The 17872-nt window shown below is 42.7% G+C and overlaps 1 protein-coding gene across 2 annotated transcripts in view; it reads right to left on the bottom strand.

The window, feature by feature from the left end:
• LOC122543063 (netrin receptor UNC5D-like) overlaps positions 1-17872 on the bottom strand; it is a 457617-nt gene that overhangs the window by 84196 nt on the left and 355549 nt on the right. For both annotated transcript variants that reach the window (XM_043681271.1, XM_043681272.1), the window contains exons 7-10: positions 16366-16530; positions 11730-11762; positions 8046-8231; positions 2441-2815 (exon numbers count right to left, since the gene is read on the bottom strand). In XM_043681271.1, coding sequence (XP_043537206.1) covers positions 2441-2815; positions 8046-8231; positions 11730-11762; positions 16366-16530 — 759 coding nt within the window. The remainder of the gene's footprint in view (positions 1-2440; positions 2816-8045; positions 8232-11729; positions 11763-16365; positions 16531-17872) is intronic.

The raw sequence follows: 17872 nt of genomic DNA, 5'->3' as shown, positions 1-17872 counted from the left end.
CACGCTTGAAGCTTGACACCATCCAGGACAAAGCAGTCCACCAGACTGGCACTACATTAGTACTCTCCACCAGCGACGTTCAGTAGGAGCAGTGTGTTCTATCTACCAGATGCACTGTAGGCATTCACTAAAGATCTTCAGACAGGACATTCCAAACCCACCACCACCACTTCCATCAAAAAGGACGAGGGCAGCAGACACATGGTGATTAATACTCAAACATGAGTAACGGTCACCAGTGCAGAGGGATTAGCTGTCAGCGAGTATGTACCAACAAGTAGTGGTGTTCGGACACAGTGGAGACAGGAAAGGAACAAAACAAATTAACAAATCACTTCTTAGAAGAACATGCATGTTTGGAATCGAGCACCTGGCTAAATCATTTAATTTAATAATTGAATACTAATTTAATAATTCGGTTGTGGGTTGATCTGAAATGCCATGACGAAGGGAATTCCAGGATTTTGACCACCATCTTTACAATCCCGTCTGAGCCATTCGGACTTGGAATTACATTGCAGTCCCTTTACTATCGCTGGGTCAAAATCATGAAATTCTCTCCCTCGTGGCTTTGTGTGTCAACGCCGAGCAGTGGTTCAAGAAGGCAGCTTGCTATTATTTTCTTAATATTGGCCAGCCAGTGACACGCACATACCACGAATGAATAAAAAAAATTGAAGCTGTTGAGGGATAAGTGTTGATCAGGAGAATGGAGCTAACTCAGTTCTGTTTTGAAATAATCGCATGGGATCTTTTACTTCTACCTAACAGATCAGAAGAAGCTTTGACTTAATGTTTCATTGAAATGACAACACCTCTGACACTGGTTGACCCAGTCAGTTGTGCACTGGATTGTCAACAAGCTCCTGGCCAAAAAAATGATCAACTACGTTTTTATTTAAGGTTCCCTAACGTGCAAAATGCCCATTATCTTCGGTCCACACAAGGAAATACTTGACTTCCCATTCTGGGATTCCAAATCTCCTTCACTGAAATAACACTAGGCAGAAGTGGATACTGCAGATGGTGGAGATTAGAGTCAAGATTAGAGTGGTGCTGGAAAAGCACAGATCAGGCAGCATCCGAGGAGCAGGAAAATCAGCGTTTCGGGCAAAAGCCCTTCCTCTTTCCTGATGAAGGGCTTGCGTCCAAGACGTCAATTCTCCTGCTGCGCGGATGCTGCCTGACCTGCTGTGCTTTTCCAGCACCACTCTAATCTTGACTGAATAACACTACTTCAGTGGAGTTACTGTGAGTCAGCAAGGAATATTCTGCCACTCGGTACAAGTTTCCTGCTCAAGTTCCATTCCAGGATACGTAGGTCACGGAAAAAACACCATCTCATGATTCAAACAAATTGACAACCAGCTTTCTTATCTTTCCAACACTTGCCCATATTCCACAATGGGGGAGAAATGTGTGTGAAGATATGAAACAAACAATCAAGAGTAGAGCTTTACAGATGGGCTTTTAGTTGGCAATATTGAGCCATAGAGACATCGAGATGTACAGCACAGAAACAGACCTTTGGTCCAACTCGTCCAAGCTGACCAGATATCTTAAATTAGTCTAGTCCCATTTGACCCATATCCCTCTGAACTCTGCCAACACATATACCGATCCAAATGCCTTTTAAATGTTGTAAATGTACCAACCTCCACCACTTCATTTGGCACCTCATTCCATACATGCACCACCCTCTGCGTGAAAAAGTTGCCCCTGAGGTCCCTTTTATATTTTTCTCCTCTCACCCTAAAGCTATGCCCTTTCATTTTGGACTCTTCTACCCTGGGGAAAAACAAACCTTGTCTAATCACCCTATCCATGCCCCTCATGATTTTATAAACTTCTAGAACATTACCCCTCATTGAGTCATAGAATCATAGAGATGTACAGCATGGAAACAGACCCTTCAGTCCAAACTCGTCCATGCCGACCAGATATCCCAACCTAATCTAGTCCCATTTGCCAGCACTTGGCTCATATCCCTCTAAACCCTTCCTATTCACATACCCATCCAGATGCCTTTTAAATAATGCAATTGTACCAGCCTCCACCATTTCCTCTGGCAGCTCATTCCTTACACACCACCCTCTGCATGAAAAATTTCATCCTCCAACACTCCAGGAAAAATTGACTTTGAATTATTTCAAGCCCCATACCAGAAATTGAGTATGGAATGTAAGCTTCATGCAGAGTAATGTTATTTCAATGAGGGGTCCAAGTGAGGCCCTTGCCATGTGTTGTAACATGAAATAGCTGGTTACATGTGAACTACTTTTGGGCAAGGGTCGGTCTTAAATCCATACTTACTTCATCCCAAATAAGAAATTGAACTTTAAGTTATGACAGAGCAGCAAGTCAAGGGAAGTTTCACTCAACTGTTTGAATTGAAGTAAAATCTATTGAGAAACTAGGTTACAGGTTCTTGGTATCATACCTTTCGTTGGTCCCTCCAGGCATCCACCCAGACACCCAAATATGCCGGAAGTTCTGTTTTCAGCCTTTGTAATTGCGGCAGAGAGATGCTGAGAACTTGATGCATTGCTTCTTGCATGTATTTTGTCAACACTTCTGCTATTACGAGGGTAAGTCCGGGATGGTACCCTCCCATGATACTCCACTCCATCGGCAACTCCAAGTGACACCATTAAAGAACTTTGTACTTTAACTTTGATCCCTGGCAGAGAGTCAAAGAGTGGTGACTGGGTCATGAGTTCTTTGTTCACAGGGTCCTGGAAGCAGATTGGTCCACTATACGTCCTGCTCACCGTCAGGTCAGGCTGTATTGATGGGTTCAAAAGCAGAGAATTGCCTTGAAAAAGGAAACAGAAAACAGTATTACTCTCAACATGGTGTATTTCTGAAGCATTAATGTCTGTATGAACACATATGTTTACTGTACATTCTAGGAAAGAACCGAGTGGATAAGTGTTTCTTCAGTTATAAAGATGGGAGGGACTCAGATTTCTTCCTCAGTTTGAATGACATGAGCTTGACAGGTGAGGTACTGTGCAATGCATCTTACCCTGGTTGAAGGGCTGAGAGATAGTAGTCCCAGGATGATGGGTTAGCCATTTAGAACAGAGATGAAGAAAAATACTTGACAGTGCAACTCTGAAATCCTTGACCGTCAGAGGGCTGTCTGCACTCAAGTCGGAAGATTTTGCCCTTCCCTCTGGTCAGTTTGGAGGCTGGTGGGCATTTATTCAGGAAAGAGGATGTGGAATGCTGACCCAATTCTTCCTCGATGAAGTTTGTCATGGTAAAGCTTACAGAGGTTGTAGCGATTGTCATGAAGCCACCCAGGTGGACCTCATAGAATCTGAGCTCCCCAACTGAGGCTTTTAACCTGGTCCAATCAGGGAGCCTTGGCTGACAGATATTAACAGGAGTGTCAGAGGTTCTGTTCACTCTGAGAGCTGGCTCTGAGGGAGCTGGATCAGTGTCAAGGACCCTCCATGTTTAAATAAAGTGTGCCTTAGTGACAGTATACTGGCCTCTGTGGAGTTATTTCAGAGGTGCTGGGTGAAAATAAAGAGGGTAATGGGGGGAGGGGGGTCCTTCACTTAAAGTCACTCACAGCTTGAATAAGGGAGTCAATGTTGATTAGGGGTGAAGACACCATATGATGTATACCTGTTCCTAGTTCCTAAGGACGGCACACATTGGCACAGCGGTCAGCATTGCTGCCTCACAGTGTCAGGTTGACTGTCTGTGTAGAGTTTACACATTCTCCCTATGTCTGCATGGGCTTCTGCCAGGTGCTCTGGTTTCCTCCCACAATGCCAAGATGTGCAGGATAGGTGGATGGCCATGTTAAACTGTCCTACAGTGTCCAGGGATGTGCAGGATAGGTGGACTGGCCATGTGGAATGCTGGGTGTAGGGGATTGGGGGGGGGGGGTTGGGCCTGTGTGGGATATTCTTCATGCTGGGTGGTGCAGACTCTATGGGCTGAATGGCCCCTTTCTGCATGGTACTGTTTCTAAATTTTGGGTTTGTGTATACAGAATATTGAAGCACCACAATTGGCCTCAAAATCACAGGGGGATGAATTAATACAACAAGGTTTAGCCCCCTGGTGACTGCAGGTTTGGACGCCAGATGAGAAAAGTGACTGGGCATAATTTTTAACGGCCATGGCAGCTGAAAGGTTGATAAGATCTGTACGACTGAACCCTGACTGGTTCCTGCTTTCAGTAGGTGCCACAGCAAATAAGACATCGAAAACCACCACACAGTCTTCAGCAGTCCAATGTCAGTGGGACACAAATGCAAGTAGAAAGTGCAGGAGAAACTCAGTAGGTTTGACAGTGTCCGGGAAAGAGAAATCAAGTTCATGTTTTGAGTCCCATGACTCTTCCTCAGTGCCCAATGGTCCAAATTGACTGTTTCCTCTGAAGGAGGTGTGTTATGGACCAGACCAAACCCCCTCAAAATATATGAAGAAGATAGCTTGGACTGTAACTTTTTCATATTTTAAAGGCCAGTGTCAGGCCTTACATTCCAAATGTAGTTTGAGTGCTCCAACTACCAGTCTAAAAGCAAAACACATGCCATCCATACATTATAGTTAAAATACGGTGAAAGGAAGAATTGGAATAATTTAACAGAATAGATTATTGAACTACTAAACATTAACTGTTTCAATATGGTATCATTCCATAAATACAACCTTGGCAAAGGTAAATTCAGTAAAATAGATGGTCTCACATGCAATTCTAGCAGCAGAAAGAGAACCTTCAGCTGTAACAGAGACAGCTTCCACATCCACCTTCAAGACCCCAGTAGCAATTCATCAGGGCATTGAGTATAAAAGCTGGGAAGTTACATTGCAGTTGTACAGGATGTTGGCAAGGCTGCACTTGGTAATATTGTGTTCAGTTTTAGAACATAGAACATAGAGAACATAGAACATAGAACAGTACAGCACAGAACAGGCCCTTCAATCCACGATGTTGTGCCGACCACTGATTCTCATGTATGCACCCTCAAATTTCTGTGACCATATGTATGTCGAGGAGTCTCTTAAATGTCCCCAATGACCCTGCCTCCACAACTGCTGCTGGCAACGCATTCCATGCACTCACAATTCTCTGTGTAAAGAACCCGCTTCTAACATCCCCTCTATACTTTCCTCCAACCAGCTTAAAACTATGACCCCTCGTGTTAGTCATTTTTGCCCTGGGAAATAGTCTCTGGCTATCGACTCTATCTATGCCTCTCATTACCTTGTTTACCTCAATTAGGTCCCCTCTTCTCCTCCTTTTCTCCAATGAAAAAAGTCCGAGCTCAGTCAACCTCTCCTCATAAGATAAGCCCTCCAGTCCAGGCAGCATCCTCTTAAACCTCCTCTGAACCTGTTCCAAAGCATCCACATCTTTCTTATAATATGGTGGTCACCTTGGTCACCTTGCTTGAGGGAGGATGTTATTAAACTGGAAAGCGTGCAGAAGAAATTTACAAGCATGTTGCCAGGACTCACGTGGCTGGGTTATAGGGAGAGGTTGGACAAGCTCGGACTTTTTCTTTAGAGCACAGGAGATATAAAAGTGTATAAAATCATGAGCGGCAAGGATAGGGTGAATGTACTCAGTCTTCTTTTCCCAGGGTGAGGAAATCGAGGACCAGAGGGCATCCATTTCAGGTCAGAGGGGAAAGAATAAAATGGAACCTGAGGGGTAACTTTTTTACACAGAGGGTGGTACACATATGGAATGAGTTGCCAGCCATAATGGTACAATAACAACATTTAAGATTAATTTGGACAAATACATGGATAGGAAAGGTTTAGAAGGATATGGGCCAGATACAGGGAAATGGGGTTAGCGTGGACGGACATTTTGGTCAGCATGGACCAAATGGACTGGCGTGTGCTGTAGGACTCTATGACCCTATGACTCTAACTGCTACTGAAGGCTAAAACTAAAAAAGATCTTGGTTCTGTGGGAGATTAACCCCACCCATTCAGGCTGCTTCCATTGTTCCAACTTAAAAAAAAGTCCCCAGATCTCATAAGCTGTCTACTTTATTGTTTTGGAGGAGACTGCTTGTCACCCCTGTTTCAACCTTTCTTCCTAAAAAGAAACCCAGGACGAAATACACCTCTTAAAGCCATAGTATCATCACAGGTGGCACACTGGGTCAGAAATTCTCCCATAAATGAACTTCAGAGCAAGTTATTAGGATTTCCAAACAAACAATTTACAATAAATCAATCAATGCGAAGTAGGTCCTAGTGACTGACACTGACCCAATGTTTTCAGAAAATTCAATCTGATTACAAAGAGGTTTTGCGGGGGTATTAATCAGCTGTGCACACAGCAGACAGAACATTTTGTCAATGACAATAACTGTCGAATAAAGTGCTTTCAATTGATTCAGTTTATCTGTTTATTCTAGTGGGGAATGCTTTTTGTCTAAGTCTACTCGTATGCAATTATGATAGCAATTACAATGATTCAAATAGAAAATTACTGTGCTGAACTTATTAGTCTACTTCCTTTAAGACTCTGCTTTTCCCACAGTAAGCGGCATTCCATTAATCTCCATGGAACAATAGTCCACAAAATGACAATGACCTTTATTATACTTACTTCTGTTTCAAGTTTAAAGTCATTTCACGTTTCACACACTCAGACAGCAGATTAACAGGGTCTGTTGCTACCTCTGTGAATACTAAACTGGAGAGCAGTCGCTGAAGTGGGTCAATTGCACATTATCCAGGGAACTGTGCCAATGCCTCCCTCTCCCAAGCTGGCCTTGAGGAGCTGTGTGAAAATGACCTGAGGTGAATTAGCCTTTGGATTGTTCTCCTTCCCCTCGGAGCTGCACGCGGCATAAGGTCAATGTCTTTCACCAACAACGCAAATGAGATGCAGAAATCACTGACTCACACACAACCGTGTCAGCAGGATGCAACTAGAGCAGGAATATTATGGCATAAAGATTTTAAAGCCTTAAGAACGGCACTGTGAATGAGATTTTCCTTGGTTTCTTTTCCATTTGCAACATATCACTGAGAACACTCAGGGTGGCATGGTGGCTCAGTAGTTAACACGATTGCCTCACAGCGCCAGGTACCTGGGTTCAATCCCAGGCTCTGGTGATTGTGTGGAGTTTGCATATTATACAAGTGGGTTTCCTCTGGGTGCTCTGGTTTCCTCCCACAGTCCAAAGATGTGCAGGTTTGGCGGATTGGCCAAGCTAAATTGCCCATGGTGTTCAGGGATGTGCAGGCTCAGTGGGTTAGCCATGGGAAATGCAGGGTTACAGGGATGGGGTGGATCTGGGTAGGTTGCTCTTTGCATAGTAGGTACCTGATGGGCCAAAGGGCCTGCGTCTGCACTGTAGGGATTCCGTAATTCTAAATGATTGATATTTCTAATAATGTAGCAAACGTGGGATTTAGTGTTCTTTTTCGTCCTGCTGGGATGAATAGATTTCCAGATACTGGGTTAATGGGTCTCCCGTGAGGCTGCAAGATTGCCACAGTCCTCAATGATGACAGGAACATCAGCCAGCTGGAGGGGCATCTCCCGTGCGAACCTATTCAATTTTTATCAGTGGATTGAAATCTTGGACTCCCTTCCTCACTTTGGGTGTCCCTATCCAAACGAATTGCAGCCCTTCAACAAATCGGCTCACTAACACACTTTCATGGACAATTACAGATAGGCAATAAACAAATGGACTTGCCAGTATCTTATAAACGAAAATTTTTTTTAAAAAATGACCTGAAGACTTACCATCGACTTTCCTGCATCTAACATCACCCATTCTCCAAAAGCCCTTCTGATCTTTTTTTTAAGATTCACCTTATCATTTCACAAGACGCAACAAGTGTTTGTGAAAATCACACAAGCCTTAAGTATCTTCCTTCCCCAGAACGTCTTGGTGGACTATTCCCTGGCCCTTATGTCTCATTTGAGCATTGAAAACATCGACTGACCTGGCCGCTCATTCTCACCTCATACACATGCCACTCAAAAGAACAACCCTGCAACAGTTAGTCTGAAGTAATGTAAGGAAGCAGATACTAACCCTGTCTGGCAGTCTTGAAGTTGAAGGACTGAAAGCCACCGGCCAGAGCCGAAGAATCAATAACATCAACACCATATTCACTTTGACTTCTTCGATATAATGTGATGCCCACCACAAGCACTGCGACGGCTATCACTGCTGCGCCAAGGCCAGAGTATAGAGCCACATCGCTGTTGGTTTCAATACCTAGAGAAGTCAAATACATGAGATGTAACTCTGCGGATCTTTCTCCTCCTCAGACAAGCTGTCAGATATTTGCAATGGTGGCAGCTGGAACTGACTATTTCTGTGCACGTCAAGCCACAATGTTTTACCCATTCTGTATTACGGACAAATATTGTCTGCACGGAAGTGAAAACATCCAAGCAATGTTAAAAGTCTGTGCAATGTCTGCCTAAACGGATGCATTTTTCACAGAAATGATCAAAAGGCCAATAGATTCTGGCTTGGCAGTGCGGCCCATCCAGACCAATGTTCTTCAAACAGCCATCTGTTTGTGGTGGGATCTTGCTGTGCACACACCACTGGCTCATTCGGCAGCAAGCATGCATGGAACCTCAACATAACTGATTGCACGAGAACTGCAGATACATTTTTGGAGGGGGGGGGGGGAGCAGAAGAACTGTAAGACTTTGTTTTACGAACCGACAACACTCGAATCAGATGCAATATGATGTGAAAGATGAGCAAAAGGAAGTTTGGCATCTGTACATGAAAACGGAATCTCCAGTGGCATTTAATGCCCAATGGAATTCAGTGAAGGAGAACACATTTTAACTTCCTATCTGCCCATGCACATGTCACTGTTTGGTTTACTGACAGTTTGGTTTCAGTCATGGTACGATTAACAAACATTCTGTCGTAATGAATATGCTCATAACACCTAATGATTATATTACTTAAGCCACCTGAAGACAATTAACCAGTTGCAGCTGTTTTAAAACAACGCCAATCCATTTCGCAAACTAATAAGAACAAGATACATGCGGTTACGTCAGCTCTCTGCAACAAAATGGTTTCTTTTTCTGGAACCCAGTAAGTTGAAAATGTTTAATTTCTTCAGTGAATTCCTTTGTTGTGTCCAAAGGTCACAGGGTTGCATTTAGAAATACTCGCAACAATATCTCAGAATAGAAAGGGCTAACAATGCCTTTCTTTTACATTGCATCCAGAAGATAGCACCTGCAACACTTCAGCCTTCCTTGAACACTGCTCTGTCGGTGTTTGCCTATACTTTTATGATCAAGAGCTGGAGTGGGACTTGAACTAACAAACTCTGGCTCAGAGGCTATCCTCTGTCAAGGCAATACCAGAAACACAAATGACCATCCTCTGAAAGGATCTGATGAGGAGGCAGTTGTTTCAGAAACTCATCAGTTTAGATGCTGCCCACTGAACATGTTGAGTGGCCTTGAAAAATGGCTGGGTGTCTAAACAAGTTAAATCCAACTTCTACTGCGTGAGATTCTTGGTTTCATTTTCAGGAAATGCTTCTATAAATGTCTCCAAATCAAAATGAAGAACACAAAATGCTGCTCTTTAAAATAACTTGATTACTTGGGAGAAGAGCAGCATTGGAGAACAATTCATTCTAATTTCTTTGCTAGCATCCAGCTCATGTAGGTTAGAAAAACAGAAATTGTTGGAAAAGCTCAGCAGGTCTAGCAGCATCTGTGAAGAGAAATCAGTTAATGTTTCGGTTCTGGTAGCCCTTCCCCAGAACCAGACCCGAAACGTTAACTCTGAATTGTCTTCACGAATGCTGTCAGACCAGCTGAGTTTTTCCAGCAATTTCTGCTTTTATTTCTGATTCACAGCATCCGCAGTTCTTTCAGTTTTTATTCATGTCGGTTGTGTAGGGGACAGTGGCTAAGATGTTGATGATCTTTCAGTTATCTTCGTTTCATTGATAGGATCCCCCTAACACAATTTCTCTGCCTTTAAGCATATCTTGTTAAACTATCTCTCCAACCAAGGCTTTGATCATCCCCATGTGACATGTTCTACAACTGTAATAACCATGACTGGGCTTGACATGCACTTACTCCCATTAAGCACCTGCAAAGCATTTTACGTTTTGAAGATATCTGACAAACATACTTAAAATCTATGTCAGACAATGAGAATCACTAAATCAGAATAAGTGGAACAGTCTTGTTCCCAATGCTTTTCCGCTTGAACGTTTGAATGGATCATGGTGTGGATTGATATCCAGCAAGGGAATCAAGGAATAGAGGGTCCACACAAGAGAGTCGAGCAGAGGGAGAAAGTCAGTCTGATCTCAATGATCAGCAGACCAGGCAAGAGGGGTCAAATTCTTCATTCCTCCTCCTAGTTCTCACGTTGTTAAGGTTTTAAAGGAAGCAAAACAAATTGTGCGAATTAGAATAAAAGCTCCGAGTTCCCGTTGTCTTGTCCTCACACTCGTATTAAGAAAGTCAATAATTGTACTCTCAGCAGGCTCTACAATAAAACTTACATGAAACAGGGACGTGAACAGCAGACGGAATAGGAAAATTGATAAACACAACTGTTCCGAGGTAGCAGGCATGTCCAGAGGTTTCTGACTAAGCCGCACAATTAGCATACTTAATCATGAACTTTAAGCTGAATGATTTCCACGCTTCAATGTTTAATGTATTCACCTCAGTCCTTTTTTTCTTGCTATTTGAACAACTGTGTTTAAATCGGTTCACTCCTCTCTTAAATAGAAGTCTGATTTAATATAAGATTATATTATAGAACATTTCTGGGGTTTAATTCCAAATTTTTGCCAGAAAGCAATTGACTTCTGCAGCTGCACCTTATCACTGACCATGGTCAAAGAATATTTCAATATGTGGTTAAAACTGAAACTCACATGCAGTACACAATCAGGCACGTACATTTTACAAATTCAATCTCCTCATGCGAAGTTATGCATCCTGGCAGCACACGTGACTGCTTGCGCTTGTATGGTTAATTTTAATTTTAACGAGTAGAATGCCCTATGGTGTGTGTTGACCTTTGAGCTTGAGTTTGGCAAAGACTATCCTTTCTCACTTGTGTGTCTTAAAATGTGAAAATCCAAAAAGTTGAAACAAATGAACATATATTGATTTAAAAGAACAATATATGTAATTGCAGAATGGGGTGCAATGCCTTCACGATGTGGGAGCATCAGACCAAACTGCAGGTTGTCTGAAAAATGGAATGATTGACCCTGAAAGACACAAGGCAAATATCCAAACTATGAAGGTGGTGTACAGAAGAATGTATTAAAATATAAAACAGAATATGATTTATTGCATGCCACATCCCATTACTGTAAAGTTCTGGCAGATGTCTCTCCATATAAGAGACACGATACAACGTTGTTTCTTGTTGGAGCTGATCCATTGTATCAAAGGAATAACTTCTGAGGAAAGACCAGAGATACGGGGACGTACTCACCTTGAAAGGAGGCGACTGGGAGAAGATTCATAGAAACATACTCTCAGCTAAATGATAACAATAAACTCAATCGAAGCATTCCTTAAAGGTGATTCAAGAGGACATTATCCTGAAATGGCCAATGTGAGGCTGTTAAGATTATTTTTAGGAACTGAGCAAAATTGGATTTACATGACCTCCCTCATCTGCAGTTACCTTATCAGAAAACATTATTTATAATAAATTGAAAATAGAATAATTAGAAACACTTACTTTGAGGCTGTACTTCCTGCAGAGGTGTCTGGCCTGTTGAAACGAACAGAGCAAGTAAACAGTATGCGTGCAAAATCTTTGTGTGCAAATGTAGTTTTTCATTTCAGTTTCTGTTTACACTGTTTTTTTTTGTTGCAGCATTTTGCCAGCTGGATTGGGTCACAAGTGGACTGCAGATGCTCTCAGTAGTTTTCAATGCATGTCTGATTGGTTAGTAGGGGGCACATCACCATGGAGTGTGATTGACAGGATTCATATTTCCCCTGTGTCTTGCCGAGCAACTCTTAACGACAACCTGGCAAACTCAACAAAGTGGACGGGCCAAGTGTCAGACACACTGTGGTTTAGAACCCACGATTGTGTGGCAAAGAGCAAGCCTTAACCAAGCTGCTGCCAATTCGTTTTGAGGCAAACAATTCTGACTGCTGGCTGTGACAATGAAAATACCTCCTTGCAAGCTCCATCACTGACACTAACCAAAGACAGAACAAGCAATTTATTTTTTTTGCAAATAGGATGCAGGTGTAATTTTTGATTTAAAAAAAAAGTTTATTTTCTGTCTCTCCTTGCCATTGTTCCATTGGCTGCATCTGTACCCATCCAGTCCAGTGTCTAATTGTCTGTCCTATCATAAGGGAGGTCTGGCTAGCAACCCGACATCTTTCTCTCAGGGCTTTCTGGCTACCCGTGTATGCTATTACAAAGTGTTTCCAGCACAGAAGCAGGCCATTCTGCCAAATAAGCCCAAAAGAATAGTAATGGTGTGCATTCACCATAACCACATCATCCCCATTCTTTTTCTGACCTGATCAGATTATTCTTCCGTTCCTTTCTACTTCCTTCATTTGCTTACCTACTTCCCCTTATGTTATTTGTGCCCATTGTCTAACTGCTCTCCGTGGTCCTAAGTTCCATGTCTGAACATCTTTTAGGATTTGTTTTATTAATTTGTGGGAGGTGATCGTTTCAGGCTAGGGCAGTACTTTTTGCCCATCACTAAAGGTCCTGTGGTAGGTCGGGGTGAGCTGTCTTCTTCAATCACTGCAGTTCTTGGGATATCTATCAAAGTTCCAAAGACTTTGTCCCAGCAACAGTGGCATTGGGCTGCTTTGTCCTGGATGGCGTTAAACTTCTAGAGTGTTCTTGGAGCTGCACCCATCCAGGCAAGTGCACGGTATTTCATCACACCCTTGACTTGTGCCTGGTAGGTGATAGACAGGCAATGGGAAGTCAGGAGGTGAGTTGTTTGTCACAGAAGTCCTACTTTCTGACCTGCTCTTGCGACAGAATCAGAATGTGTTGGAGCTAAATGATCCCATAACAGACAGATCAAATATAAGCTCTCCATTCCAGTCACATTCAGTCTCATCAAAGAAGCTTCTCCTCAGCTTGCTGTTGGACTTATTTGAGCAGGGGACCATTACCAGGCAACACCATTTCCAACAGAACGGTACTTAATCATCTATCCTTGACCTTCAATGGCACTACCATCTTGGAATCTCCCACTACCAACACAGAACTGGGCCAGCCTACACAACAGTGTAGGCAGAGGTCAGGGATTCTGAAGAAAATAACTCACTTAGTGACTCCCCAAACCCTGTTTGCCATCAACAAAGCACAAGTCAGGAGGGTGATAAAATATTCTCCACAAGTCTGAATAAGTTGAGCTCCAACAACAGTCAAGAATAACATCTAGGGCAAAGCAGCTCGCTTGACTGGCATCCTATCCACCACCTTCAACATTCACTACTTCCACTACCGACACACAGAAGCAGTAGTGTGTACCATCTACAGGTTGCACTGAGGCTCCCTTCAACAGCTTCCTTTAAATGTTTGAGTTTCTTTACTTATAAACATATAAATAGAAAGCAGGAATCATCAGCAGTGCTTCGCCCGGAGGCCCACTGAAGATGTTACCTCGTAGGGTGGCAAAATGTCTGGAAATGAACCTTCCAGCTCAGCGAGCAAACCTACATCCAGAACCTCAACCTGAGCTACAAATCTTCTCAAAATCCGGTAAGCTTCCTTTAAAACCTGCAACATTTCCCACTGAGAAGGACAAGGGCAGCAAATGCATGGGAGCACCACCGAGTAAAAGGTCCCCTCCAAGCCACACAGCATCCTACTTGAGACAGAATCACCGTTTCTTCACTGTTGCTGGGTCAAAATCCTGGACATTTCTTCCAGTCAGACCGGTGTGTGTTCCTGGATCTCTCTATTACATCTGTTCTGCAACCTCTTTAATGATTCACATCCTTCTCAGTGTGTAACACCCAAACTTAGACACAATACCCAACTTGAGGCTGAACCTGTGCTTCACAGAAGTATTGTACTCTTGTACTGTAGCAAGTTATTTATAAAACCTAGGATCTCATTGGCTTGTTAACAACTTTCTCAATTTTACCTCCTACCTTCAACAACTTGCGCATACATCCCTCACGTATCTCTGCTTCAAAAACCTTCACAGTGTTAGATCTTGATTCTGTATTTCCTCTCCTTGTTCTTTCTCTGAAATGTATCACTTCACACTTGGCTGCATTAAATTGCATTGCCACAATTGCCGATTCAATCAGATTGTTTCTTTGAGTCCACTGTATTTCTTCACAGTTCTCAATACTTCCACGTTTTGTGTTAACTGCAAGTGTTGAAAACTGTGTATCTTGCAAGTTTGTTACCCTTAAAACAGACCTAGGGAGGCAGTAGTATGAATACCCAACCCTTGGCAGATATAACTTTATACTCTCCTCCAAAAAGAAATGGTCGCCACTACTCTCTGTCTCCTGTCATCCAGTAGGCTTCATAGCCATGTTATTCACTGTCCTTTTTGTTCCACGGTCAGCAACATGCTTGGCATGAATGAAATGCATTTTGGAACTCTACACATACCACACTCAGCTTTAGTCAACCCTCTGTGACCTCAACAATCTCAATCATAATAGATCAACACAAGTTGTCCTCAACAAATCTATCTGCTTTCCTTAATGGAGTGGAAATTGTCCACGTTAGTGTTAATTTTTCCACCCCAAATGATCACTTTTGAAAGCATTCCCACAACTGAGATTAATTTGACTGATCTGTAGCTGCTGGACTCATCCTTTACACAAATTTTCTTGAATAACAGTTGCAGTTGTCTAGCTCTCTGGCACCACCATATATCTAAGGAGGACTGAAAAATGTCACCACTGCCTCCATTCTTTTCCACCCTTACCTCCCTCTCTTATCATGGCTGCATCTCATCCAGCCTGAATCAATTATCAACTTTAGGTACAAACAACCCTTCTAATTTCTTCATTTGTCAATATTCCATCAAGCTAGAGACTCAGATTTCTCTTCTTTCACTGTGACTTTGGCAGCACCTTCAGCCTTGGTCAAGACAGACATACAATATTCATTTACTATCTCAGTCATGGCCTCTGCTTCCACATTTTTGTCCTCTTTCTGGTCCCTAGGAGCCTTTTATGATCCTTGTACAGTTCAGATGCCTTTAAAAAACTTGGGATTTCTTTTACATTGGATTGGATGATGTTGACATATGCAAAAACAGAAGAGGAGGCAGACACAATAATAAAGTACAAGGAGTTTAAACAATTAACAGATCCTGAGCAGCACACAGATGATGACCAACATGTTTGTAACACAGAGTGTGCTGCAATCTGTGTTATCCCTATATCCTTGAAGAAGTGAAGAACCTTTGAGAAAAAATTGGAAAAGCTTAGATTTTTCATGAGATTAATTTTTTGTTGAAAATTTCAGTTTCTGAAACTAAAAGTAAATCCAAATTTAATGCAGGTGTGAAGAATGTGACAGTGCAGAAGAGAAATAGAAAGGGTGTGAAGGGGAACTGGATTACTCAAAATTCAGAAAATTCAAGTGAAGGAAATAATACTCTTTCTTTATGTTGCCCAATCCCATCATAGAATCCCCACACAGTGTGGAAGCAGGCCATTCGGCCCATTGAGTCCACCCCGCACCTCTGAAGTGCATCCCAACCAGAAACCACCCCCCTGCCAACCCAACAAGCCTGCACTTCCCATGGCTAATCCATCTAGACTGCACATCTGGGGACACTACTGGCAATTTAGCATGGCCAATCCACCGATTCTCCACATCTTTGGACCTGGGAGAAAACCAGAACTCTCACAGGAAACCTACACAGGCATGTGCAAACTCCTGGCAGTGACCCGAGAGTGGAATCAAACCTGTGCCCTTGGCGCCGTGAGGCAGCAGTGCTAACCATTAGGCCAATGTGCCTCCCTCTGTAAAGCATTTCCAATCAAGACCCATGTCTAGGTGCAATGGCTACTGCTTTCTGGAATAAAAGCAAATGTTGATTTACCAAGTGACAATTAGGATACAAAATTATTTGGATTTCTCAGTGCAACACATCAAGTATGTGAGAAACATGAATTGGATTAAGGTTTGTCACTGCACTTGAATGCTGGAGCTTCCTGTTCTTTTAACTGTAAGACTTGGCAACTCATTTTCTCAGAGTCATCTTTGATCCTGAGATAACTTATGTCTGTAAAAAACCAACGCTGTGTTGAAAACAGTCACAACAGGCTGCCTTTAAATCAACAAACATAAGTGGGTTTTAGTTTCCCGTTGTTTGACGAAATACTGCGATGGCACTACATACTTTGAATGCAGAGTCCCTCGGTGCAGTTCTTAGACTCCTGGCTCAGCCCCTCGCAGAATTTTCCGCCATACCTCGGTTCAGGAGCCACGCATGCACGGACTCTTTGGTGTTCACACTCGGAGGAGCAGGGTGACCACACGTTCCAGGGCTCCCAGGCACCATCCACTACGAATGAATGGAAGGAAGAAGCAGAAACAGGTTTCATTTTTAAGGAATCTCACTTACAGAAAAGTCAGGTGAGACAGCATGCCCTCTTCTTTTGTGATGCTGTCGACACAACAATATTTATGACCGGTGACAATTATCGAGAAGTTGCCATGACCCGACATTAATTATTTCATCTGTTTATTTTTCACAATAGCCAATTAAAACTGTAGTGGGCATGGTCAAAAATAAAAGATGCTGGAGGAAGTCCAAAAGACATTTGGAAGGACGAGACCAACCTGAGAGGCTATTCCAGTCTGGAAAAACTGAAAAAGCACCAGCTCTTTTCTCCATGAAAGAGATTCAGAGCAGTGACCTGACTGAGATGCTTAAGAGTATGAAAAAGTTCAAGAGGGCAGATGTTCAATTGTTTTGAGGTGTGGAGGAGACCAAAACAAAGAGTCACATATCTGTGACAATCACTCGTAAATTCAACTATAGAACTTTTTATTTAGCCAGGGCATAGCTCAAGTGTGGAATTTTCGGTGGGCAAGATGTTGAATTAAAGAATCCTGATAGTGTGGAAGCAGGCCATTAGACCCATTGAGACTACACCAACCCCTCCGAAGAGCATCCCACCCATACACAGCCCCATTACCCTAACTCTGCATTTCCCATGGCTAATCTACCTAGCCGTCACGTCCCTGGATATGATGGACAGTTGAGCATGGCCAATCCATCTCACTTGCTCATCTTTGGATTGTGGGAGGAAATCGGAGCACCCGGAGGAAACCCACGCAGACATGGGGAGAATGCGCAAACTTCATGTTGTCTGAGGCTGGAAGTGAACCTGGGTCCCTGGCGCTGTGAGGCAACAGTGCTAACCACTGTTATTCAGACAAATAACATCAATAACTTTCGTGGGAAGCTCAACGAGTACAGATGGGATTTGATGAATTAAGGCTAGTGAAGCTCAGATGGAGCATAAACGCTGGCATGGACCAGTCAGCTAAATGTCCTGTGAATTCTGTTCAAATTTATGCAATTATGTGAAGGCCAGTTGAATTGATTGAGCTATAAATTGGCATCAGCAAATCATTAGCCACAAACATGATTTCTCTTAATAATGATATGTATTCTACAAATTGTAAGAAGGGCTTTCATTGACACATGTTGGCACAACCATGTATACTTGGTGAAAATATTTTCCATATTTATAAATACCAGATGCTGGGGGGCAGACATTGATCTAATTTGTTAGATTTTTACAAACATTAACATTTAGAGGACAAAAGAAAAATCAGCAAGCTTTTTCACGCAACTGATTCTACAAATGTCAATGTTTGTGAATGATTGAATGGTC

The sequence above is a fragment of the Chiloscyllium plagiosum genome, chromosome 42 (genome assembly GCF_004010195.1).
Source record: "Chiloscyllium plagiosum isolate BGI_BamShark_2017 chromosome 42, ASM401019v2, whole genome shotgun sequence".
Taxonomy (NCBI): domain Eukaryota; kingdom Metazoa; phylum Chordata; class Chondrichthyes; order Orectolobiformes; family Hemiscylliidae; genus Chiloscyllium; species Chiloscyllium plagiosum.
The sequence above is the reverse complement of the archived record's forward strand: the minus strand, read 5'-3'. Positions and strand labels throughout refer to the sequence as shown.